The 26,543-nt window shown below is 26.6% G+C and overlaps 1 protein-coding gene across 1 annotated transcript in view; it reads right to left on the bottom strand.

Moving 5' to 3' along the window:
* The window catches only part of LOC111638232 (sushi, von Willebrand factor type A, EGF and pentraxin domain-containing protein 1-like), a 90,906-nt gene that overhangs the window by 11,345 nt on the left and 53,018 nt on the right, over nt 1–26,543 (bottom strand). Inside the window, exons 40-44 of the mRNA XM_023383891.1 lie at nt 22,478–22,729; nt 19,658–19,858; nt 19,284–19,528; nt 15,740–15,835; nt 13,109–13,321 (exon numbers count right to left, since the gene is read on the bottom strand). Of these exons, the coding sequence (XP_023239659.1) occupies nt 13,109–13,321; nt 15,740–15,835; nt 19,284–19,528; nt 19,658–19,858; nt 22,478–22,729 (1,007 nt within the window). The remainder of the gene's footprint in view (nt 1–13,108; nt 13,322–15,739; nt 15,836–19,283; nt 19,529–19,657; nt 19,859–22,477; nt 22,730–26,543) is intronic.

Below are 26,543 nucleotides of genomic sequence, written 5' to 3'. Positions count from 1 at the left end.
ATATAATCATATGCTCAGCATACTCTAATATAAAAATTAAGATAATAAAATAATAATAATAGAAATAAAATAAAATAGAATACAAGTTTAAAGTCATGTACATGACAAGTCTATCTCTATACTATATTTTGTAAAGACTATCTGGGTTTCTCTTATCTTTAGATCAAAGCTTATGAATTAATTTATTTCTACCTTAAAAACCTTCAGAAAAATATGCTGATAGCAATATTTAGTCATTTCATTTCATTATAAATTCTAGAATAATGTAAATGTCTTGAATATGTACCAGTAAAGCTTTTTACATGTATAAAAAGTATTAAAACACATCCTTAGTTTTTAAAAACATTAAGAAGTTTAATAAAGAACCAAAAGATGTGAATAGAATTATTAAGGTAAAAATTTAATAATTCTGCTCACATCTTTAAATTCATTATTAAATTCTCATCCTTCAATTCAAATTAATCTTTTTAAATTTCTATAATTATAGAAAAAGAATATTTTATAAATGTTTATAGCTAGCCAATAAAGAATTTAAGAATTAATATTGATTACCTAAGAAGAATTATACTTTAATTCTTCTAAGATAATCAATCCTAAAAACTCACTGTTAATCTAAAGTAGTCTAATATGTCAAAAGATTGATTCAGGATATTCACGTGACATAGCTGATAATGCACATTCATATCAGATGTGAAAAGGTTTGATCTTATTGTGTGTCACTAATTTTTCATTTTTCAAAATTTACTAGTTTTGAATATTACTAGTAGAATGTAACATGTTTATTTAAGTTAATTGTTTAACTAATCAAGTGATTTCTATAAAAATTTTTACTGTTCACTGGATTTCATTTGGTAATATTAATAAGAATAAGGAATTAAATATGTCTATCAACAAGCTATGTTTTCAATGCATAAAATAAAATTTTTAACTAAATTAATTTCAAGATTGTCTCTTTTAAACTGATTATTAAACTCTAAAAAATGGACAATCCAAAAATGTTTGGTTTTTCTAAAACAAAATAACCCCTATTTTAAGTACATGAAAATGTAGTTTTTCATTACAGAATTTTTTTGTGAAAAAGTAAATAACTTGATAATATTAAGACTGTGTTTCATCCTCAACTTTGTAGACTAAATGAGTCTATTGTAAATATATCATCATCCTTTGGTATCTATAATTCTTCTAGATCTCATCTAGATTAATAAAATATCACATAATAACACAATTAAGTTTATAGTAATAAATATCTTGGTATAATAGTTATTCTGTGTTTGGATTATATATTATTAGAGTATACAAAAATATTCTATTAATATTAAATAATTTTTAAACAAATAAAAAATTATTTATTATAGTAATAATTATTATTACTTGCACATGCTGGGAAAACAAATGGCATATTTGGCTCTGTAGTTGGACGCCAAAATCCCTCACTACCACAAACATAGTATTTTGGAACCATCTGAGAAAATTCTAAATTATCATCACAGGTTATGGTACAAGTTTTAAAGCTGCCACTTGGTCCCCAGTCAGAACAGTGCCTCTGTCCTCCAACTGGTGACATTGGTATTGGGCAAAAATCATCTGTTAAAAAAAAATTACATTTAATATTACAGATAAGATTCTTTAAAAAACTTTTATAAAAGAATATTGTTTTAATTATATTCATACATTAATTACAAATATAAATATAGAAAATTTGGCACTAGCCTTATTGACTATTGTGTAAAAAAAAGGTATTTTTATAGAAATAAAAATATGTTACATATTGTGTTATATTAAAATATATATATATTAATATGTTTGATAAATGAAACTCCTCTTTCCTTCTATTTAAAGAACCACTGAACATACTTATGATGTATAGTAAGCATACAAACTCTCTTTTAAATACAGATATTCCTTGCTTAATGCAGAATTTGATTAATGTATAAAATTAATTGCAGCAACCCCCTTTTATATACAGCAAAAATTTTAATTAATGTGGATTTTAACATTTGTCATTTCTCAACATAGATATGTTTTTCTTGGCAAATAAGGAGTTATAAATTTGCTATTTTCATTTATTAAAATATAAATATTTGTTATTAACTGAAAATTTGTTCTAACGGGTCATGATTGTTCGGTCGAGTATCGAGGTACCACTGTATTTGATTAACACGATTTTGATATATGCAGTAGTATCAAGGAATCAATTAACCACATTAATCATGGGTAAATCTTTTTAAATTAGGCTATCATTAAATATATGTTTAAATTTATTTATGAAATCTTTCAAGGAGAGAAAAAATGTTCAATTTTAGAATAGTTTGTTAGATAGTAGAATAATGCATTTTTGTCTATCTATAACTTTGCACAAATGGATTTTTAAAAAATATATCTGAAATACAGTCATTGTCTACTATAATATTAATACTACATTAGAACAAATGGTGATTGTATCTGGTATTGTAAAAATATATTAAAATTAAAAAAGTTACTGTAACATTTATTTATAGTTTTGCAGAAGATATAATAAAACTGCATATTTAAGTAAGATATCAGTTACAGAATATTGATTTTTTCAGAGAAACATTAGTTAAGTAGACTAAAATTTATATCATATTCAACTCCCTTATTAATTAGATATGTTAAGATTAGTAGGAAATCAAACGGGAATGTTTTATCATTGAATTTCTTTTTATGAGGAGCAAACCTACAACATCCAGTTGTAACGGTTCAACACTGTTAGAGCGTTATCACTGTTCTACCAACCCCCACACTGGTCTAAAGACAAATAGTGTTATCAATTTATGATCTTATAACATCTTGTTTGCATCAATCTTTCATCAAACATCAAGCTTGTGAATGTGATAATACTAAAATTGTAAAATATTTCAGCCAATTTGCCAATTTCTTTTATCAAGTTTAATGAATTAATCTTGTCTACTATAAAATGTAGACATTAAAAAGATATTAATTGCATATAGTTTGAGGTTAAGATGTCATAAGTTTTTAATTGTCCTTGTTATTTCATTATCCATAAGCACTTTTGTACTACAAGAATGTGAAAAATGAAATTATTTAAGGGGTATAATTATTCATAATCAAACATTATTCTTTTTTCACCTGATTTTATTGCTGATTGTAAGGAATAGAATTATTATATAATTAACCATAAGAACTTAATGTAATTTTCCATATTATTTATTTTTAATTACTCTAACATGAAACATTGCAAATATTTAAGTATTAGCAAGAAAAATTAGTTAGTAAAAATATGCAAAAGTCTGTTTGACTTATTTACTTTTATTTATTACTTACATTTTGTTAAAAACAATCTAAAAAAAAAAAAAATACGTAACTCAAAGACTTATTACTAAAATTAAAAGAATCGCACACATGGCTTTATATAAATTAGCTAAAAATTATTATAAAATGCCAGCATTTGAAATATTAAAAAATAAAAGCAGATATATACATAGGAAATATTCATTGAAACATGTTGCACTGCTGCACTAACGGCAACCAAGACAAGTGACTTATGATACTGTTTCTCTTACAACTCATCCTAGCTACAGAAATACCATTTTGTAATGCTTGGATAAAACATAGTCCACTTAAAGTATTTTCCTGTTTAATGCTGAGAGTCTGTCTTGAGTATTTCAATAATTCAATAATTAATCTTCTGAAAATTTCTGCAGTTCTTATGAATATGATATCATTAATCTAATTACTTAATTTTTTTATTTAGCTTAAAAAATTATATTAATTAACTAATATTAATAAAAACAATTAATAATAAATTACTAATTGTTTTTTTTAGATTTATGATGGACAAATACATAGTGACTCTAAAGAGAGACCTAAAGTCAAACTGCCTTTGAAGAGAGAGTAATTTACTTGCTACTGATTTTTTACAAGTTACATGAACGCAGCCAGAGGCCACGTAAAGTAGCATTGGTTATATTGCACCATTATATAAAGTTTTATAAGCCTTATTATGATTGTGTGCAATAAATGTTAAGATAGAATAGTCATAGACTATATCATTGAATTAAAGAGTACATGTAAACAAATCGAGAGCATACAGCAGAATTCTCAAGTATAAAATGTATAGCAATATCTGCAACGTTCCGATGGTATATAATTTTGCAAAAATTACAAGATTATTTAATCCGGCGCCTATGGAACCAGAATAGATGCCGGATTAACGAATTTCTGTTGTAGTTAAGAATTGAACATCATCATTTATGAAATAAGAAATTCATANCGGTATACCTGGGTATACTAGGTATTAGGGTTGGGTATGACAACGGAGAATAAGGACTTCACAATGACAAAATTGTTAAACAAAGAAAACAAGCGTGTTTATTCTGTGACGATTACACTATCACGGTCTCTTACAGTTCAGGTTAAATACTCTAGCCGAATTGAACCGAACAATTCCAACCGCGAAACATATACAAGATCTGTTCTAATTACATACCACGAGGGTTTGCTTTATCCCCGACATAACACAAGAAATATCACCTTACAATTGTTCGTGTTGATGTTCTCTTCCTTTAGGAACCTCTATTCAGTCGAACCTCACAATGTCCACGTGGATGGAGTTGGATTTTAGTTAGCCTCCTCAGCAGTTCATTCTTTCTCCTTTTCTCGTAGCAAAGATGATCCAGCGAAACGACCCGTCAGAACTTCTAGAATCCAAGGTTGAGACGAAAAAAGTCCACTCTTCAGGCAAACCACCCCTTTTATACCGTCTCCCTGATACATACTACGTCATTACTACGTTTACAACCCTCACCCAATCAGTGAGCACACACCACAAAAAGGTGATTTTCCGACATGAACGAAAATTTTACATACACGGATCCATAATCTGATACGAGATAAACCGAAACAAGACATTACATTTGTGTACAATACAATTAGTGCTGTAGCACTACAGAAGAAAGTATATTGTATTGTTTTTTGCTTTTTGTCTTTAATTTCTACTAACATTTCTACTAACTTAATACAGTTACTTTACGTCATCATAAAACTTGTTCCGCATCCTTGCAAGGTATCGAAGTAGTATGACTTTAAATATAGTCTGAAAATATAGTTTTTTGAAGTTATCTGTTTTACAAAATGTTCTCATTTTTGAATAAACATTATTAATTAACTGACAAATGTGTATTAATTATTGGTAATCATTTTATTTAATTAATTTTGTTGATTTTTGATCTATATGTATATGTTATTAGCCAATTTATGTTTATTTGTTGCTATGATAAAATATGTTTTAAATTTTCAAATATTTTATACCTCTCAAGATATATTAAGCTATTTAGATATCAAAGAAAATACATATTTCTTTGTCAAATCAAAATTTCTATCAATTTTGAAAAATATTTGTAATTAATTAATTAATCATGAAAACAACTATGATAATTCAACAGACATTAGTTATTATATGGATTCATACTGTAGAAAATTAGAATTATGTAAGAAATATTAATTAAAATTATCACACAAATGATATATATATATATATAAACTATACTACTCAACAATTATACAGTAAAATTCTTGGATCTTGGATACTATAGTTTCTTTAAAAATTGAATAACAAAAAACTAATGGTTTTAACTACTTAAAATACTTAATTACAATTTATATATATTAAATCATTCATTAAACAACAGGCCTAATATATTTTTTATCCTTTAATGAAACGTAAATTCAGTATTATGTATCAAATATTTATATCTTATTAGTATTTATGTATCCTAAGAGTATTATGTAAACTGTCTGATAGCATCTATTATTTTATAAAACTAAAGAATTGGAAGAAAATACTTTTAAAAACCAATAATAATAATGTATTAGCATAATTGTAAATTTAAGTAGTCAGATCTTGTTTTTGGTATAAGAGTAAAGTATCAAGAAAATAATACTAATTTACTTTTAGCTGTTGACTTTTTTTAGTCCATACAATGATAAGCAGTATGATGAATGTAATTATGAAGGCCTTTACAAAAAATTGTCAGGGTCCTATCAATCTAAATGAAATTTAAATCATATAATATGGTGCTTTTATCCCTACATAATGTTGTTTGTGATGAGTCTGCAGTTGTGTTAACAAGGACTGAAACTGTTTGTTGATCAACATTACAAAAATAGAAATGCCTGTGCATTTGTCAATATTAATAAAGCAGTCTTATCTTTTGGCATGTCAAAAAATGGAAGATAGTTGAACATACCAGCAGTTGCCATCCTTGCTGACCTCACAAACCACTAAACTCACAATTTTGAATTCTGCGGGTCACTATCATGAATTTTTTAAATGATATAAACATCAATAAAATAATGATCATGAAAGTTCCATTTTACTTTATTAACATAAAATTCACTTGTTTAATTATAACAAATTAGTGTAATTAAAGTTTATTGCTGCTTGTTTGAAAAAAGTTCATGGATTCTTGCCTCTTTTCCATGATGGACAACTATTGCACTCACAACATTATTTATTGTTGATTATTTATTGATTTATTGATATTATTATTTATTGATAACAGGAACATGTTACCAGTCTGTTAAACTGATTTGAATAGTTTTAATTTTATTTTGTGAACATTTCAGTTCTCTGAAATGGAAGCAATGACGTCCATTTAAACACATTTTGCTTTTTTTGTTTCCAAGAAGGTTTAAATGCAATGAAGACAACTACAACATCAGAAATTTGCAAAGTTTATGGCACTGATACTCTAAAGGTGAGAAGAGCTCAGTTTTGGTTTGCTAAGTTTTGAAAGAGCAATTTTAGCTTAAAAGATGATGAGTGCTCTGGTTGGCCAATTGCGATCAATAATGATGATCTAAAGACTGGTTGAAGCAAATCCAAGAACTACCACAAGAGAATTGGCTATGAAACTAAATGTAAGCCAAAATGTGTATGCAGCAATCTTAAAAAGCTTGGAAAATTCCTAATTTAGATTTGTGGGTTCTGCACAAGTTAATGGAAACTGATCTCACATAATAATTAAGTATTGCTGGATTATTATTCGATCACCAAAGAAAGATCCATTTTTAGATTGAGTAATTAATGGAGATGAAAAGTGGATATTATACACTAATATTCAATGGAAATTATCATGGCTAAATCCAATAGAGCCTTCAACATCCACACCAAAAACTGGACTGCACCCAAAAAAATAATGTTGTGTATAATGTGGGATTTGAAGAAAATAGTGTATTATGAACTACTAGATCCAAACCAAATCATAAATGCCAACACATATTGTGAACAATTAAATCATTTACGCAAAGCATTAAAAGACAAAAGACTGACACTAGTAAACCACAAGAGCATTATACTGCATCATGACAATGCGAGACCACACATTGCCAAAGTAACCCTAGAAAAATAAGAGAATTGCAATGGAAAGTTTACCTTGTCAACCATATTCTCTGAATTTGGCACCCTCAGATTATTATTTGTTTAGATCTTTACAGAATTATTTAGATAGAAAAAAGTTTGTTCAAATTGATGTAGTCAAAAATGCTATTGTGGAATATATTGTCTCAAAATCTGAGGACTTTTTCAGAAGAGGAATTGAGAAATTAGTAGAAAGAGGGCAATTACTGATATAACAAAATGGATTGTATATAACTGATTAATTGTTTGTATCTGTAAGTTAAATAATATGTTTAAAATGAACATAGAAAATGCAGACTTATTACTCAACCCAATACTTCAAAACCATATAAAAAGTATTACTTTGTTAATTTAATAACTCATTTTTAAAATCTTAAGATGCCTTAAAATTTATCATTTGGACTTCAGTGAAATATGTTAAATGAATAAAATTATATCTAACTCATCTAATTTCCATAAGTATTTTTAGTGTATTTATTAATAATACATTAGATATATATTGATATAATGAATTATTATCATAATTAAAATTCACAAATTTAAAAGAAACACTAAATTAGAGGTATGAATTGTAAACACTTTTACTCTAATTTAGTATTTCTTCTTAACAGTTAATTTTAATTATAATAACTATTAATAATTTCATTATATCAGTGATACAGCTAAATTTGTAAAAAATTATGAATTTAATAGCTGTGTAAGATACAAATTATCTAATGCAATGTTTTATGAAGAAATTACCTGGTCGTATTCCATTTCTTTCTGTAACTTTAAATGAACGAAGATCATCTGTAAATGTTGGTTCTTCCCAGCTCATAATTGTACTAACATTTGGTGTAATAACCCACATATCTGGTGGACAATATAATACTTGTGGGGGCATTTTATCTTTTTGAAATATATGACAGTTTTCTCCAGAATAACCAACAGGACAGACCTGTTCTCCACAACTTCCAGGACTTTGCTTTTCAACAGTACCATCAACTCTAACAAAACAATAAAATATAACATTAATTTAAAACTTATAAAAAAGACATAAATATGCAGAAAAGTTTTAAATACATTATATATATTAAATATTTTTTTCTTAAAAGCATTCTTTATATCAGATATACCTATCATATCCAGCCCATCTCAAAAGTAATCCATTGTATAAAACAGGAGCACTTTTACAACTTCTAAACTGCATGGGTATTTCAACAGTTATGTCCAACACTCTATTCCACACATTAACTCTGCTAAGTCGTCCATGAAATCCTGCTCCTGATATAGCTCTATTTTCTGAATTAAGAGGTGCTCCCAAACTGATCCATCCACTGCAACATCATAAAGGTATGATTAAAAAATCAAAAGCAGTGATATACAAATTATGTAATAATATTCATAAAATTAATTTTTATTACAATTATAACCGCAACTAGTTTTAGAATTATTCTAAATCATATCTTAATATAAATATTATAAGATACAGTTTAAATATAATACATAATATATATGACTATAAATGACTTTAGATTTTGGAACTACATTTAAATCTTATAGTTCAGATCAATCAATTTATTATAAATGTAATAAAATTTTAGTTTAGTTATGTTCACAAGGCATTCAAAACTTATCTGTGCACCTTCTGTCTGTTATAATAGACAATCAACAAGTGTAAAAATTCCTGTGTTGTCATTTTAAACAGAAACTAATTTTTTCTGTATAAAGTTTTTTGTGTGTGCCAAGTTTGTCTGTTTCTTTTATTTGGATTGGCCTTGGAAGTGTAATTCATTGGCCAGTAGAACTCTTGACATCATACCCTACAATTTCTTTCTTTGGGGATTCATCAAAGATTTTGTGACATTATGTGGCAATAGATATTAATAATTTAAAAGTAAGAATCACAGATACTATTGAACTAACTGCATTATGGTGAATCTCACAATAAATTAAACTGGGAGTATATACAATATATCTGAGAGATCCGCATGGTTTTAATTTAAAATTTTTTAAGATTACATTCCCTGCCCTTGAGCTGAAATTCTCACTATCCTGTTATCATTATTTCCAAGTATTTTTGTTCTTGTTAAATCATGTTTTTACATAACAATGGCTTTGGGTGCAGTTAAAAGTTGTTCATAGTGCACATTTCAGTAAGTAAATAATGTAGGGGGCTCCAATCTTTTTCAGAGAAAGGTCATGTCAGCTGTAAAAGAAGCCTGAGGAGCCAGGTATAAAAGATGTAGTCAAAGGTTAATTTTAAAAGGAGTATTAAAAATATATCTAAAGAATGATTTGTTGCTTTATTATAAAACAACAAGGATTATTTTCAATGAATAAAATAAAAATCAATATAAACATATAAAATGTTCATAATAGAAAAAATTCAAGATAAAGCTAGTGACTTTAGTTTGTCTTTATGTACAGAGTATACAACTTTAAAATTATTAAATAATCTGTACAAATTTACCATTTAATGAAATTTATGATGACACGTGTAGGATTGTTAAACAAAAATTTTTAGAATCTATTTTTCAAAGTTTCTTTTATTAAAGTAACAATATTACAAGTATTTGATATATGTACCATTAGTAAATTGCAAAGCATCCAGTTGCATCTTTTTAGAAAAGTACAGAGAATTTGTACTTACATCTTCTTTGTATCTACTTAGAGATTAAAAACTTAAAAGCAAAAAATACTGTATTATATACCATGCTGACAGCATGTTGTCTAGTGAAGTTGAAAAAATGATTAGCAGCACTCACTCCTCACTACCTAGTTACTAACCTATTGATGCTATATAACTTGGACTTTTTTGTGCAGATTTTAAAAAAGTCTGCTTCTAATATAATTTTGAATAATAATGGTGAAGAATGCAGACTTTATTCAAAAGACTATTAGAAAATATAATCTGATGCTTGCAAAAAAGGAGGAGATAAATTCAAATGACATTTTATTAAAAGACAAAAAATTATCCAAACATTTAAAAATTTAGCTTCAAAATAAAGTACACTAGACTCTTGCTAAACTGGCCATTCCTTGCACAGAGTATCAGATTAGCAAATGCATCAAATTAATGAGTGTATAGGCCTAAAGTCTGCTTAAAACCAATGTGATCTGTTGTCCTTTGATATCATTGTTCTTTTTAGAAGCAGACGAGCAAATATTATGGTACAATGATATACAATACTACACATAGAAATGAGACTCCAAGGGAACAGGATGTGTGACATGACTAACATTTTCATGGAAACAATAGTGCTTAGGCAATCACACTGGAGGGTATGATGGATAATTGAAAGGCCAGATTAACAGGAGTTTAGATTTAGCAGCCTGTTTTTATTTCATCCTTGTGTAGTTTCATGCATTTAATTACTATATTTTTTGCCTTATAAGACACACCATTGTGTTTGGTGCATCGCATTTTTCATGTTGATTTTTGGGGAACAAAATACTCTTCATAGCATGAGACACATTCAGCTTGTAGGTTGCATCCTTTTCTTTTCAGATAAATTTCAGATAGAAAAAAGTGCATCTTATAAGGCAAAAATAGTACCTATTATTAAATCTGTACTAATTATTTTTTTAAGTGAAAAACTCCTTTTTCAAATAATTTATCTTTTTTTTATTAAATATTCTCTGATTAGTGAAGACTCAATTAGTATGGTAATTTTCTGGAATGCATTAACTGCACTTACTAGAGTATTCCTGTATATAAGGAAGCTTTTATTATTTTTGCAAGTGATAGCTTTTGTTGCTGTTCCACTGTTTGCAAATGTAAATAAATTTTTGAATTTACTACATGTGAAACTTTTAGAATTTTGTAATTCCTTACTGTATTCAATAGGAATCTGATGATGACTAATTAAACTAGCCAATAATATTTGTTCTGGTCTAAATTCTATGTCAGTAATTAAATGTTACTTAATTTAATATTAAAACAGTACTTACTAATTTGGTAACATTCTATTCTTTCCATAGCCATTAACAGAGTGAACCACTGCAGTGTCTGTAATTAAAGTAAGGATCCCTCCTGCATTATCCCAAGTGATAACAATATGATGCCACTGACCATCATTCACTGGAACATTTTGAAGATAAGAAATTACTTTCTTGGGTTCCAAATCTGGGAACAATGATATTAATATTCCAGACTCATTTGCTTCAAGAAGAATTCTTTTATTTTTTGGAAGATGAGGTGAACTAAAAATAATCAACAATTTTTCAATATTTTAAATAACAGTTATATATACTGTNGCATTTTTTACCATAGAAATTGGCAGAACAATGACATCTAGGTTCGAAAGTTTCGGTGTTTACTTCGCACTTTCCACCGTTTTCGCAGTGATTGGTGCAGACATCTGCAATGACAGTTATATATACATTTTAATCCGTTATTTATATAATAATAATAATAGAAATAAAATAAAATAGAATACAAGTTTAAAGTCATGTACATGACAAGTCTATCTCTATACTATATTTTGTAAAGACTATCTGGGTTTCTCTTATCTTTAGATCAAAGCTTATGAATTAATTTATTTCTACCTTAAAAACCTTCAGAAAAATATGCTGATAGCAATATTTAGTCATTTCATTTCATTATAAATTCTAGAATAATGTAAATGTCTTGAATATGTACCAGTAAAGCTTTTTACATGTATAAAAAGTATTAAAACACATCCTTAGTTTTTAAAAACATTAAGAAGTTTAATAAAGAACCAAAAGATGTGAATAGAATTATTAAGGTAAAAATTTAATAATTCTGCTCACATCTTTAAATTCATTATTAAATTCTCATCCTTCAATTCAAATTAATCTTTTTAAATTTCTATAATTATAGAAAAAGAATATTTTATAAATGTTTATAGCTAGCCAATAAAGAATTTAAGAATTAATATTGATTACCTAAGAAGAATTATACTTTAATTCTTCTAAGATAATCAATCCTAAAAACTCACTGTTAATCTAAAGTAGTCTAATATGTCAAAAGATTGATTCAGGATATTCACGTGACATAGCTGATAATGCACATTCATATCAGATGTGAAAAGGTTTGATCTTATTGTGTGTCACTAATTTTTCATTTTTCAAAATTTACTAGTTTTGAATATTACTAGTAGAATGTAACATGTTTATTTAAGTTAATTGTTTAACTAATCAAGTGATTTCTATAAAAATTTTTACTGTTCACTGGATTTCATTTGGTAATATTAATAAGAATAAGGAATTAAATATGTCTATCAACAAGCTATGTTTTCAATGCATAAAATAAAATTTTTAACTAAATTAATTTCAAGATTGTCTCTTTTAAACTGATTATTAAACTCTAAAAAATGGACAATCCAAAAATGTTTGGTTTTTCTAAAACAAAATAACCCCTATTTTAAGTACATGAAAATGTAGTTTTTCATTACAGAATTTTTTTGTGAAAAAGTAAATAACTTGATAATATTAAGACTGTGTTTCATCCTCAACTTTGTAGACTAAATGAGTCTATTGTAAATATATCATCATCCTTTGGTATCTATAATTCTTCTAGATCTCATCTAGATTAATAAAATATCACATAATAACACAATTAAGTTTATAGTAATAAATATCTTGGTATAATAGTTATTCTGTGTTTGGATTATATATTATTAGAGTATACAAAAATATTCTATTAATATTAAATAATTTTTAAACAAATAAAAAATTATTTATTATAGTAATAATTATTATTACTTGCACATGCTGGGAAAACAAATGGCATATTTGGCTCTGTAGTTGGACGCCAAAATCCCTCACTACCACAAACATAGTATTTTGGAACCATCTGAGAAAATTCTAAATTATCATCACAGGTTATGGTACAAGTTTTAAAGCTGCCACTTGGTCCCCAGTCAGAACAGTGCCTCTGTCCTCCAACTGGTGACATTGGTATTGGGCAAAAATCATCTGTTAAAAAAAAATTACATTTAATATTACAGATAAGATTCTTTAAAAAACTTTTATAAAAGAATATTGTTTTAATTATATTCATACATTAATTACAAATATAAATATAGAAAATTTGGCACTAGCCTTATTGACTATTGTGTAAAAAAAAGGTATTTTTATAGAAATAAAAATATGTTACATATTGTGTTATATTAAAATATATATATATTAATATGTTTGATAAATGAAACTCCTCTTTCCTTCTATTTAAAGAACCACTGAACATACTTATGATGTATAGTAAGCATACAAACTCTCTTTTAAATACAGATATTCCTTGCTTAATGCAGAATTTGATTAATGTATAAAATTAATTGCAGCAACCCCCTTTTATATACAGCAAAAATTTTAATTAATGTGGATTTTAACATTTGTCATTTCTCAACATAGATATGTTTTTCTTGGCAAATAAGGAGTTATAAATTTGCTATTTTCATTTATTAAAATATAAATATTTGTTATTAACTGAAAATTTGTTCTAACGGGTCATGATTGTTCGGTCGAGTATCGAGGTACCACTGTATTTGATTAACACGATTTTGATATATGCAGTAGTATCAAGGAATCAATTAACCACATTAATCATGGGTAAATCTTTTTAAATTAGGCTATCATTAAATATATGTTTAAATTTATTTATGAAATCTTTCAAGGAGAGAAAAAATGTTCAATTTTAGAATAGTTTGTTAGATAGTAGAATAATGCATTTTTGTCTATCTATAACTTTGCACAAATGGATTTTTAAAAAATATATCTGAAATACAGTCATTGTCTACTATAATATTAATACTACATTAGAACAAATGGTGATTGTATCTGGTATTGTAAAAATATATTAAAATTAAAAAAGTTACTGTAACATTTATTTATAGTTTTGCAGAAGATATAATAAAACTGCATATTTAAGTAAGATATCAGTTACAGAATATTGATTTTTTCAGAGAAACATTAGTTAAGTAGACTAAAATTTATATCATATTCAACTCCCTTATTAATTAGATATGTTAAGATTAGTAGGAAATCAAACGGGAATGTTTTATCATTGAATTTCTTTTTATGAGGAGCAAACCTACAACATCCAGTTGTAACGGTTCAACACTGTTAGAGCGTTATCACTGTTCTACCAACCCCCACACTGGTCTAAAGACAAATAGTGTTATCAATTTATGATCTTATAACATCTTGTTTGCATCAATCTTTCATCAAACATCAAGCTTGTGAATGTGATAATACTAAAATTGTAAAATATTTCAGCCAATTTGCCAATTTCTTTTATCAAGTTTAATGAATTAATCTTGTCTACTATAAAATGTAGACATTAAAAAGATATTAATTGCATATAGTTTGAGGTTAAGATGTCATAAGTTTTTAATTGTCCTTGTTATTTCATTATCCATAAGCACTTTTGTACTACAAGAATGTGAAAAATGAAATTATTTAAGGGGTATAATTATTCATAATCAAACATTATTCTTTTTTCACCTGATTTTATTGCTGATTGTAAGGAATAGAATTATTATATAATTAACCATAAGAACTTAATGTAATTTTCCATATTATTTATTTTTAATTACTCTAACATGAAACATTGCAAATATTTAAGTATTAGCAAGAAAAATTAGTTAGTAAAAATATGCAAAAGTCTGTTTGACTTATTTACTTTTATTTATTACTTACATTTTGTTAAAAACAATCTAAAAAAAAAAAAAATACGTAACTCAAAGACTTATTACTAAAATTAAAAGAATCGCACACATGGCTTTATATAAATTAGCTAAAAATTATTATAAAATGCCAGCATTTGAAATATTAAAAAATAAAAGCAGATATATACATAGGAAATATTCATTGAAACATGTTGCACTGCTGCACTAACGGCAACCAAGACAAGTGACTTATGATACTGTTTCTCTTACAACTCATCCTAGCTACAGAAATACCATTTTGTAATGCTTGGATAAAACATAGTCCACTTAAAGTATTTTCCTGTTTAATGCTGAGAGTCTGTCTTGAGTATTTCAATAATTCAATAATTAATCTTCTGAAAATTTCTGCAGTTCTTATGAATATGATATCATTAATCTAATTACTTAATTTTTTTATTTAGCTTAAAAAATTATATTAATTAACTAATATTAATAAAAACAATTAATAATAAATTACTAATTGTTTTTTTTAGATTTATGATGGACAAATACATAGTGACTCTAAAGAGAGACCTAAAGGTTACTATTTTGCATTAAAAATATTTTTGTATTTTAAAATAAATAGCTCCTGTATTATAAAGAAATTATTATTTTGCACATTAAAACATAATTCTGACATTATTATAAACATTACATTTATAAAACTAATGATGAAACTCTAAATACATACTCAACACGTGAATAGTGAATGAACATTGTGCAGAATTTCCTGCTTCATCTGTAGCCACATAAAATAATTCATAATTTCCTTTTTTCAATGCAACTCCTAAAACACAGAAAAAAAAATAACCGTAAATAAAAATACACAAACAGCAATATATTAATTAGAAAATCAGTTCCATACTACCTTAAATAAATAGTTGGGATCATGAAAAATATTTAATCTAAAGATTTAAGTTTTAACTTTTCCAATTTTAACTACAATTAAAATCTACAATTTTCTAAAGAAGTATTTAGAATATTCTTTACTCTTGGTTATTACTACCAATACTTAAAGGAATAATAAGAAGAAAGTATATTGTATTGTTTTTTGCTTTTTGTCTTTAATTTCTACTAACATTTCTACTAACTTAATACAGTTACTTTACGTCATCATAAAACTTGTTCCGCATCCTTGCAAGGTATCGAAGTAGTATGACTTTAAATATAGTCTGAAAATATAGTTTTTTGAAGTTATCTGTTTTACAAAATGTTCTCATTTTTGAATAAACATTATTAATTAACTGACAAATGTGTATTAATTATTGGTAATCATTTTATTTAATTAATTTTGTTGATTTTTGATCTATATGTATATGTTATTAGCCAATTTATGTTTATTTGTTGCTATGATAAAATATGTTTTAAATTTTCAAATATTTTATACCTCTCAAGATATATTAAGCTATTTAGATATCAAAGAAAATACATATTTCTTTGTCAAATCAAAATTTCTATCAATTTTGAAAAATATTTGTAATTAATTAATTAATCATGAAAACAACTATGATAATTCAACAGACATTAGTTATTATATGGATTCATACTGTAGAAAATTAGAATTATGTAAGAAATATTAATTAAAATTATCACACAAATGATATATATATATATATAAACTATACTACTCAACAATTATACAGTAAAATTCTTGGATCTTGGATACTATAGTTTCTTTAAAAATTGAATAACAAAAAACTAATGGTTTTAACTACTTAAAATACTTAATTACAATTTATATATATTAAATCATTCATTAAACAACAGGCCTAATATATTTTTTATCCTTTAATGAAACGTAAATTCAGTATTATGTATCAAATATTTATATCTTATTAGTATTTATGTATCCTAAGAGTATTATGTAAACTGTCTGATAGCATCTATTATTTTATAAAACTAAAGAATTGGAAGAAAATACTTTTAAAAACCAATAATAATAATGTATTAGCATAATTGTAAATTTAAGTAGTCAGATCTTGTTTTTGGTATAAGAGTAAAGTATCAAGAAAATAATACTAATTTACTTTTAGCTGTTGACTTTTTTTAGTCCATACAATGATAAGCAGTATGATGAATGTAATTATGAAGGCCTTTACAAAAAATTGTCAGGGTCCTATCAATCTAAATGAAATTTAAATCATATAATATGGTGCTTTTATCCCTACATAATGTTGTTTGTGATGAGTCTGCAGTTGTGTTAACAAGGACTGAAACTGTTTGTTGATCAACATTACAAAAATAGAAATGCCTGTGCATTTGTCAATATTAATAAAGCAGTCTTATCTTTTGGCATGTCAAAAAATGGAAGATAGTTGAACATACCAGCAGTTGCCATCCTTGCTGACCTCACAAACCACTAAACTCACAATTTTGAATTCTGCGGGTCACTATCATGAATTTTTTAAATGATATAAACATCAATAAAATAATGATCATGAAAGTTCCATTTTACTTTTTAACATAAAATTCACTTGTTTAATTATAACAAATTAGTGTGATTAAAGTTTATTGCTGCTTGTTTGAAAAAAGTTCATGGATTCTTGCCTCTTTTCCATGATGGACAACTATTGCACTCAACATTATTTATTGTTGATTATTTATTGATTTATTGATATTATTATTTATTGATAACAGGAACATGTTACCAGTCTGTTAAACTGATTTGAATAGTTTTAATTTTATTTTGTGAACATTTCAGTTCTCTGAAATGGAAGCAATGACGTCCATTTAAACACATTTTGCTTTTTTTGTTTCCAAGAAGGTTTAAATGCAATGAAGACAACTACAACATCAGAAATTTGCAAAGTTTAAGGCACTGATACTCTAAAGGTGAGAAGAGCTCAGTTTTGGTTTGCTAAGTTTTGAAAGAGCAATTTTAGCTTAAAAGATGATGAGTGCTCTGGTTGGCCAATTGCGATCAATAATGATGATCTAAAGACTGGTTGAAGCAAATCCAAGAACTACCACAAGAGAATTGGCTATGAAACTAAATGTAAGCCAAAATGTGTATGCAGCAATCTTAAAAAGCTTGGAAAATTCCTAATTTAGATTTGTGGGTTCTGCACAAGTTAATGGAAACTGATCTCACATAATAATTAAGTATTGCTGGATTATTATTCGATCACCAAAGAAAGATCCATTTTTAGATTGAGTAATTAATGGAGATGAAAAGTGGATATTATACACTAATATTCAATGGAAATTATCATGGCTAAATCCAATAGAGCCTTCAACATCCACACCAAAAACTGGACTGCACCCAAAAAAATAATGTTGTGCATAATGTGGGATTTGAAGAAAATAGTGTATTATGAACTACTAGATCCAAACCAAATCATAAATGCCAACACATATTGTGAACAATTAAATCATTTACGCAAAGCATTAAAAGACAAAAGACTGACACTAGTAAACCACAAGAGCATTATACTGCATCATAACAATGCAAGACCACACATTGCCAAAGTAACCCTAGAAAAATAAGAGAATTGCAATGGAAAGTTTACCTTGTCAACCATATTCTCTGAATTTGGCACCCTCAGATTATTATTTGTTTAGATCTTTACAGAATTATTTAGATAGAAAAAAGTTTGTTCAAATTGATGTAGTCAAAAATGCTATTGTGGAATATATTGTCTCAAAATCTGAGGACTTTTTCAGAAGAGGAATTGAGAAATTAGTAGAAAGAGGGCAATTACTGATATAACAAAATGGATTGTATATAACTGATTAATTGTTTGTATCTGTAAGTTAAATAATATGTTTAAAATGAACATAGAAAATGCAGACTTATTACTCAACCCAATACTTCAAAACCATATAAAAAGTATTACTTTGTTAATTTAATAACTCATTTTTAAAATCTTAAGATGCCTTAAAATTTATCATTTGGACTTCAGTGAAATATGTTAAATGAATAAAATTATATCTAACTCATCTAATTTCCATAAGTATTTTTAGTGTATTTATTAATAATACATTAGATATATATTGATATAATGAATTATTATCATAATTAAAATTCACAAATTTAAAAGAAACACTAAATTAGAGGTATGAATTGTAAACACTTTTACTCTAATTTAGTATTTCTTCTTAACAGTTAATTTTAATTATAATAACTATTAATAATTTCATTATATCAGTGATACAGCTAAATTTGTAAAAAATTATGAATTTAATAGCTGTGTAAGATACAAATTATCTAATACAATGTTTTATGAAGAAATTACCTGGTCGTATTCCATTTCTTTCTGTAACTTTAAATGAACGAAGATCATCTGTAAATGTTGGTTCTTCCCAGCTCATAATTGTACTAACATTTGGTGTAATAACCCACATATCTGGTGGACAATATAATACTTGTGGGGGCATTTTATCTTTTTGAAATATATGACAGTTTTCTCCAGAATAACCAACAGGACAGACCTGTTCTCCACAACTTCCAGGACTTTGCTTTTCAACAGTACCATCAACTCTAACAAAACAATAAAATATAACATTAATTTAAAACTTATAAAAAAGACATAAATATGCAGAAAAGTTTTAAATACATTATATATATTAAATATTTTTTTCTTAAAAGCATTCTTTATATCAGATATACCTATCATATCCAGCCCATCTCAAAAGTAATCCATTGTATAAAACAGGAGCACTTTTACAACTTCTAAACTGCATGGGTATTTCAACAGTTATGTCCAACACTCTATTCCACACATTAACTCTGCTAAGTCGTCCATGAAATCCTGCTCCTGATATAGCTCTATTTTCTGAATTAAGAGGTGCTCCCAAACTGATCCATCCACTGCAACATCATAAAGGTATGATTAAAAAATCAAAAGCAGTGATATACAAATTATGTAATAATATTCATAAAATTAATTTTTATTACAATTATAACCGCAACTAGTTTTAGAATTATTCTAAATCATATCTTAATATAAATATTATAAGATACAGTTTAAATATAATACATAATATATATGACTATAAATGACTTTAGATTTTGGAACTACATTTAAATCTTATAGTTCAGATCAATCAATTTATTATAAATGTAATAAAATTTTAGTTTAGTTATGTTCACAAGGCATTCAAAACTTATCTGTGCACCTTCTGTCTGTTATAATAGACAATCAACAAGTGTAAAAATTCCTGTGTTGTCATTTTAAACAGAAACTAATTTTTTCTGTATAAAGTTTTTTGTGTGTGCCAAGTTTGTCTGTTTCTTTTATTTGGATTGGCCTTGGAAGTGTAATTCATTGGCCAGTAGAACTCTTGACATCATACCCTACAATTTCTTTCTTTGGGGATTCATCAAAGATTTTGTGACATTATGTGGCAATAGATATTAATAATTTAAAAGTAAGAATCACAGATACTATTGAACTAACTGCATTATGGTGAATCTCACAATAAATTAAACTGGGAGTATATACAATATATCTGAGAGATCCGCATGGTTTTAATTTAAAATTTTTTAAGATTACATTCCCTGCCCTTGAGCTGAAATTCTCACTATCCTGTTATCATTATTTCCAAGTATTTTTGTTCTTGTTAAATCATGTTTTTACATAACAATGGCTTTGGGTACAGTTAAAAGTTGTTCATAGTGCACATTTCAGTAAGTAAATAATGTAGGGGGCTCCAATCTTTTTCAGAGAAAGGTCATGTGAGCTGTAAAAGAAGCCTGAGGAGCCAGGCATAAAAGATGTAGTCAAAGGTTAATTTTAAAAGGAGTATTAAAAATATATCTAAAGAATGATTTGTTGCTTTATTATAAAACAACAAGGATTATTTTCAATGAATAAAATAAAAATCAATATAAACATATAAAATGTTCATAATAGAAAAAATTCAAGATAAAGCTAGTGACTTTAGTTTGTCTTTATGTACAGAGTATACAACTTTAAAATTATTAAATAATCTGTACAAATTTACCATTTAATGAAATTTATGATGACACGTGTAGGATTGTTAAACAAAAATTTTTAGAATCTATTTTTCAAAGTTTCTTTTATTAAAGTAACAATATTACAAGTATTTAATATATGTACCATTAGTAAATTGCAAAGCATCCAGTTGCATCTTTTTAGAAAAGTACAGAGAATTTGTACTTACATCTTCTTTGTATCTACTTAGAGATTAAAAACTTAAAAGCAAAAAATACTGTATTATATACCATGCTGACAGCATGTTGTCTAGTGAAGTTGAAAAAATGATTAGCAGCACTCACTCCTCACTACCTAGTTACTAACCTATTGATGCTATATAACTTGGACTTTTTTGTGCAGATTTTAAAAAAGTCTGCTTCTAATATAATTTTGAATAATAATGGTGAAGAATGCAGACTTTATTCAAAAGACTATTAGAAAATATAATCTGATGCTTGCAAAAAAGGAGGAGATAAATTCAAATGACATTTTATTAAAAGACAAAAAATTATCCAAACATTTAAAAATTTAGCTTCAAAATAAAGTACACTAGACTCTTGCTAAACTGGCCATTCCTTGCACAGAGTATCAGATTAGCAAATGCATCAAATTAATGAGTGTATAGGCCTAAAGTCTGCTTAAAACCAATGTGATCTGTTGTCCTTTGATATCATTGTTCTTTTTAGAAGCAGACGAGCAAATATTATGGTACAATGATATACAATACTACACATAGAAATGAGACTCCAAGGGAACAGGATGTGTGACATGACTAACATTTTCATGGAAACAATAGTGCTTAGGCAATCACACTGGAGGGTATGATGGATAATTGAAAGGCCAGATTAACAGGAGTTTAGATTTAGCAGAGCCTGTTTTTATTTCATCCTTGTGTAGTTTCATGCATTTAATTACTATATTTTTTGCCTTATAAGACACACCATTGTGTTTGGTGCATCGCATTTTTCATGTTGATTTTTGGGGAACAAAATACTCTTCATAGCATGAGACACATTCAGCTTGTAGGTTGCATCCTTTTCTTTTCAGATAAATTTCAGATAGAAAAAAGTGCATCTTATAAGGCAAAAATAGTACCTATTATTAAATCTGTACTAATTATTTTTTTAAGTGAAAAACTCCTTTTTCAAATAATTTATCTTTTTTTTATTAAATATTCTCTGATTAGTGAAGACTCAATTAGTATGGTAATTTTCTGGAATGCATTAACTGCACTTACTAGAGTATTCCTGTATATAAGGAAGCTTTTATTATTTTTGCAAGTGATAGCTTTTGTTGCTGTTCCACTGTTTGCAAATGTAAATAAATTTTTGAATTTACTACATGTGAAACTTTTAGAATTTTGTAATTCCTTACTGTATTCAATAGGAATCTGATGATGACTAATTAAACTAGCCAATAATATTTGTTCTGGTCTAAATTCTATGTCAGTAATTAAATGTTACTTAATTTAATATTAAAACAGTACTTACTAATTTGGTAACATTCTATTCTTTCCATAGCCATTAACAGAGTGAACCACTGCAGTGTCTGTAATTAAAGTAAGGATCCCTCCTGCATTATCCCAAGTGATAACAATATGATGCCACTGACCATCATTCACTGGAACATTTTGAAGATAAGAAATTACTTTCTTGGGTTCCAAATCTGGGAACAATGATATTAATATTCCAGACTCATTTGCTTCAAGAAGAATTCTTTTATTTTTTGGAAGATGAGGTGAACTAAAAATAATCAACAATTTTTCAATATTTTAAATAACAGTTATATATACTGTATGTATATATATGCTTATATTTTGCTATTAATATAACATTTGAAAAATTATTACCAGATATATAATTATATATATAATATATAATAAGATATATTATAAATAATATATACAGTAATACCGTGACTTACGCTACCCCAACTTATGCGAACCTGGAGTTATGCAATTTTCAAATCTCATCGATACGTCTTTTGTTTGAGCGCCACACAACACTTGATTACTCACATGTAAGCTGAACCCTCCACACAATAGTGTGGGGGCCACACTATTGTTCAGCTTACATGTTCGAACATGTCACGTGGAAACGACACATAGCTACAATTTATTTTGTGTTATTTATTTCTGTGCTTGTTACATCTATGGAGACTTGAGAGACTCTATGTGGTGCTTTCTTTAACCGTGAACGAATCAAAAGACGAGATAAGATTAACAAGAACATTTATTAGCTTACATACATCCAACTTAGATTTTACACAAATTGTGAAATTATGCCCCAACTTATGTGGTTATTGCTTGGTCCCACCTATTGCATAAGTTTGGGGTATTACTGTATAATATTTAATTATATAATATATATTATATAATTAAATGTTAAACTAAACCCTAAATTATAAATTAATCAAATGATAAAACCAGATTCATTAGGCCATAATTTAGCTAATAAATATACAGAAATATGGCCCAATGAATCAGGCATTATCATTTCGTTACTATGTACTATATACCTTTACACAAAAATTTCATGAAAAAAAATCATTTATAAAATATATTTTTACACACTTGCTTCTGTTTTATGGAATTATCCAGAACTTAACATTTTCAGATGTTTTGGTTCATTTTCCAGGTAATCTCCATAAATCAGAAATCAAAATTATGTTTCAATACAAAGTAAAATAAACTCATTAAATTGTTGCATTTTAATTCATTGAAATGAAATTCAAAAGTGGATTTCTCTCTGCTTTTGACTTTCAAAGCCTAAGGATGATCTGTTAAACAGTCCAAAAATATTAGTATTGTTCTAAAAATTACACTGTTAAAGGTGCTTTAATTAATCCAAATATAATTAAATAAAACGTGAAGTTGAATTTATTTTACAAGAACATATTTACAGTAAAAGCTAAATTTTAAGACTGCATTTTATTAATAAATATTCTATATATTGTTTAATTTTTGTAATATTGACATAATTTGCGAGAATAAATTTTTATTATTTATTTTCTTAACTTTTTCTGAAACCGTGCCTTCTTTTATTTGTTAGTCTTTACTACACAACTAAATGCACTAGGTGAAAAAAAACCCAGTAGAAACTGATAGTGCCAGCAAATGTTGAGTGCTGTTTAGTGCACTAAGTTGCAATAATTTTAACAGTGTATATGTGTTTTAAAAGTGTGTATAATAGTTTGCACCACTACGCTAAATGTCTGTAAGATAAAGCTGACAGATGAGGGGCATATGCCCAAAATGCATATCAGTATCTAAGATATTGCAGAATAAAGAGTGATTTAAAAAAAGCCTAGTGGCTATCTATGCACCTAGTTGTATGGTAAAGACTGTTTATTTTCTGTTTAACCTTTAATTTATAGTCTTAATAAGTATCTAAATAATTATGCTTCTTTTCCTACAAGAAAGTTGCTTTTCATCATTCAATTTACATGAAAACTTAAAAACACTAAAATAGTCTGAAATATTTTCTACATTAAATAGATAGAAATTTTAAACTATGTTAAGTTTTAAACTTTTATATGAAGAAATAAAGTATTTTCAAAGTTATATAAATCTCATCTCCAATTTATAATTTGAATCATTTAGAAATTAAAAATTAAGATAAAGTAAACCTTAATACCTAACTACGAACACTGTAAGCAAATACTAAGATAATGTAAAATTCATATTTCAGTCCATTTTCCTATTTCATTAAATCAAGAAGTTTCAGTTACAATAAAAAATCTGAGTAAGGTTTTGAATGAATAGAATTTTATTACACAAAAATACTTGCTTATATTAAAATAAAATTTTATCTATTTTCAAAAGATAATTTACGATGACTTAGAAGAAATATGGCTAACAGCATTACACTACAAAGTTATACAATGACTCATAATGTATTTTGCAACTGAAATGATTACTTGACTTTAAATCTTTAAAATGCTGCAGGTAAAAATCAAATTTACATTGAACAAGATCTTATGATAAAGAGTAATGTTTAATTTATTATATGCTTAGAAAAATAAGGTTTCCCAATGCATCTCCATCAATCTGCAGTTTTTTCTTCTAAAGATCATAGTACAAAGCAATTTGGATGTTAGCCATACTTGTAAATGGATGTATGTTTCATGCCAAAATCGTCAAACCAAGAATGAAATAGAAATTGGAGAAGACTGTAATACCAGCCTCCATTCTGTTCTCAATCTGACAATTTTGGTATAAAACATATATCTATTAATTTTAAAATCTTATAAATTTTACAAAAGTAGAGCAAAATGAAGTAATATATAAATGAAGAATTATTACATGTGATATAATAATACATTTATGATAATACAACTATTATATCATACTACAGTACTTGATTGGAATTAAAAATTCTAACGGTTTATACTTCAGAATAGATTTCTTATTGGGAAAATTTCATAATGATTGTTGTTTTATGCCATAAAATCTTAATTCTGTTAAGTCTTTTAAATAATGATGTTTATTCCTTATGAATATCATATTCACATTCACATATGTTAAGTAAAATTCATTATATCAAATATCAAAGTATTAAATTTATCAGTTAACATTAATTAACAGCTACTTCATATTTTCCATGAAACATGAATGACAATCAAATTTGTTTTATTAAGTATGATTATTTTAAACTTTGTGATACATTTCTCTTATTGTTAGATATACTTATTAGAAATGATTTAAAAGAAATTTTATGAAAATAATATTATTATGAATATTTTAAAAAGTTTTTTGATTAATTAACACCAATTAACAATCTATCTTTTCTTTGTGAGTAAGACTGATGCCCTCATATCTTGGCACCCTAGATGATTGCCTAGGTTTGCCTAATAGTAACACTGGTCTTGATTACAGTGTGTGTGTTTTTGACAATCATATGATAAACTGCCTCGGAATGCTATCAAAATAATCAAAAATTAATGGCAAGTAGTAATTACTTAATCTGTGACACAGTAAGCACTCTTACTTTGTGTCAACTTTCTAATGGAAACATTAAGTGGCCTGCATGATAAATTTCAAGCAAGGATTAAGTATAAAGTCTGTAATAAGTCAAAGAAAATTTAATTACAGCATAGTTAACAGAACTTTTTTCAATAGAGAAACAATGAGGAATAACTTTCTAAATGGCAAGAAAGTAATTTTATTAAACAAATCTACAATTTAGAAATCACAACACATCATAAATATGTTTAGAATATTTTTTGTCATCATATAATTTTAGAATACGTGAGAAAAAACTCCAATAAATTATCAATCAGTATAAAAATATATATTCATATGACATTAGGTACAGTACTTAATATTTTAAAAACAAACAGTCTTGTATGTTCACTTTTCTCTCACAGAATTAAAAGATGTAAATAATCTGTTTTGAACTTACAAAAAACCCTAAATATTTTGAATTTTTTATCAGACAATTAGCATAACACTTATATTACATCACTTGCTGTCCTTGAATGATATCTAAGCAAGATTTCCAAGAATCTCAGATTTCTAAACTTTTAAACAACATAATTTAATTCAGTCAACTGACA

The sequence above is a fragment of the Centruroides sculpturatus genome, unplaced genomic scaffold (genome assembly GCF_000671375.1).
Source record: "Centruroides sculpturatus isolate CEXI.00-Female unplaced genomic scaffold, Cexi_2.0 scaffold1253, whole genome shotgun sequence".
Classification (NCBI taxonomy): domain Eukaryota; kingdom Metazoa; phylum Arthropoda; class Arachnida; order Scorpiones; family Buthidae; genus Centruroides; species Centruroides sculpturatus.
This window is presented reverse-complemented; position numbering and strand designations above follow the sequence as displayed.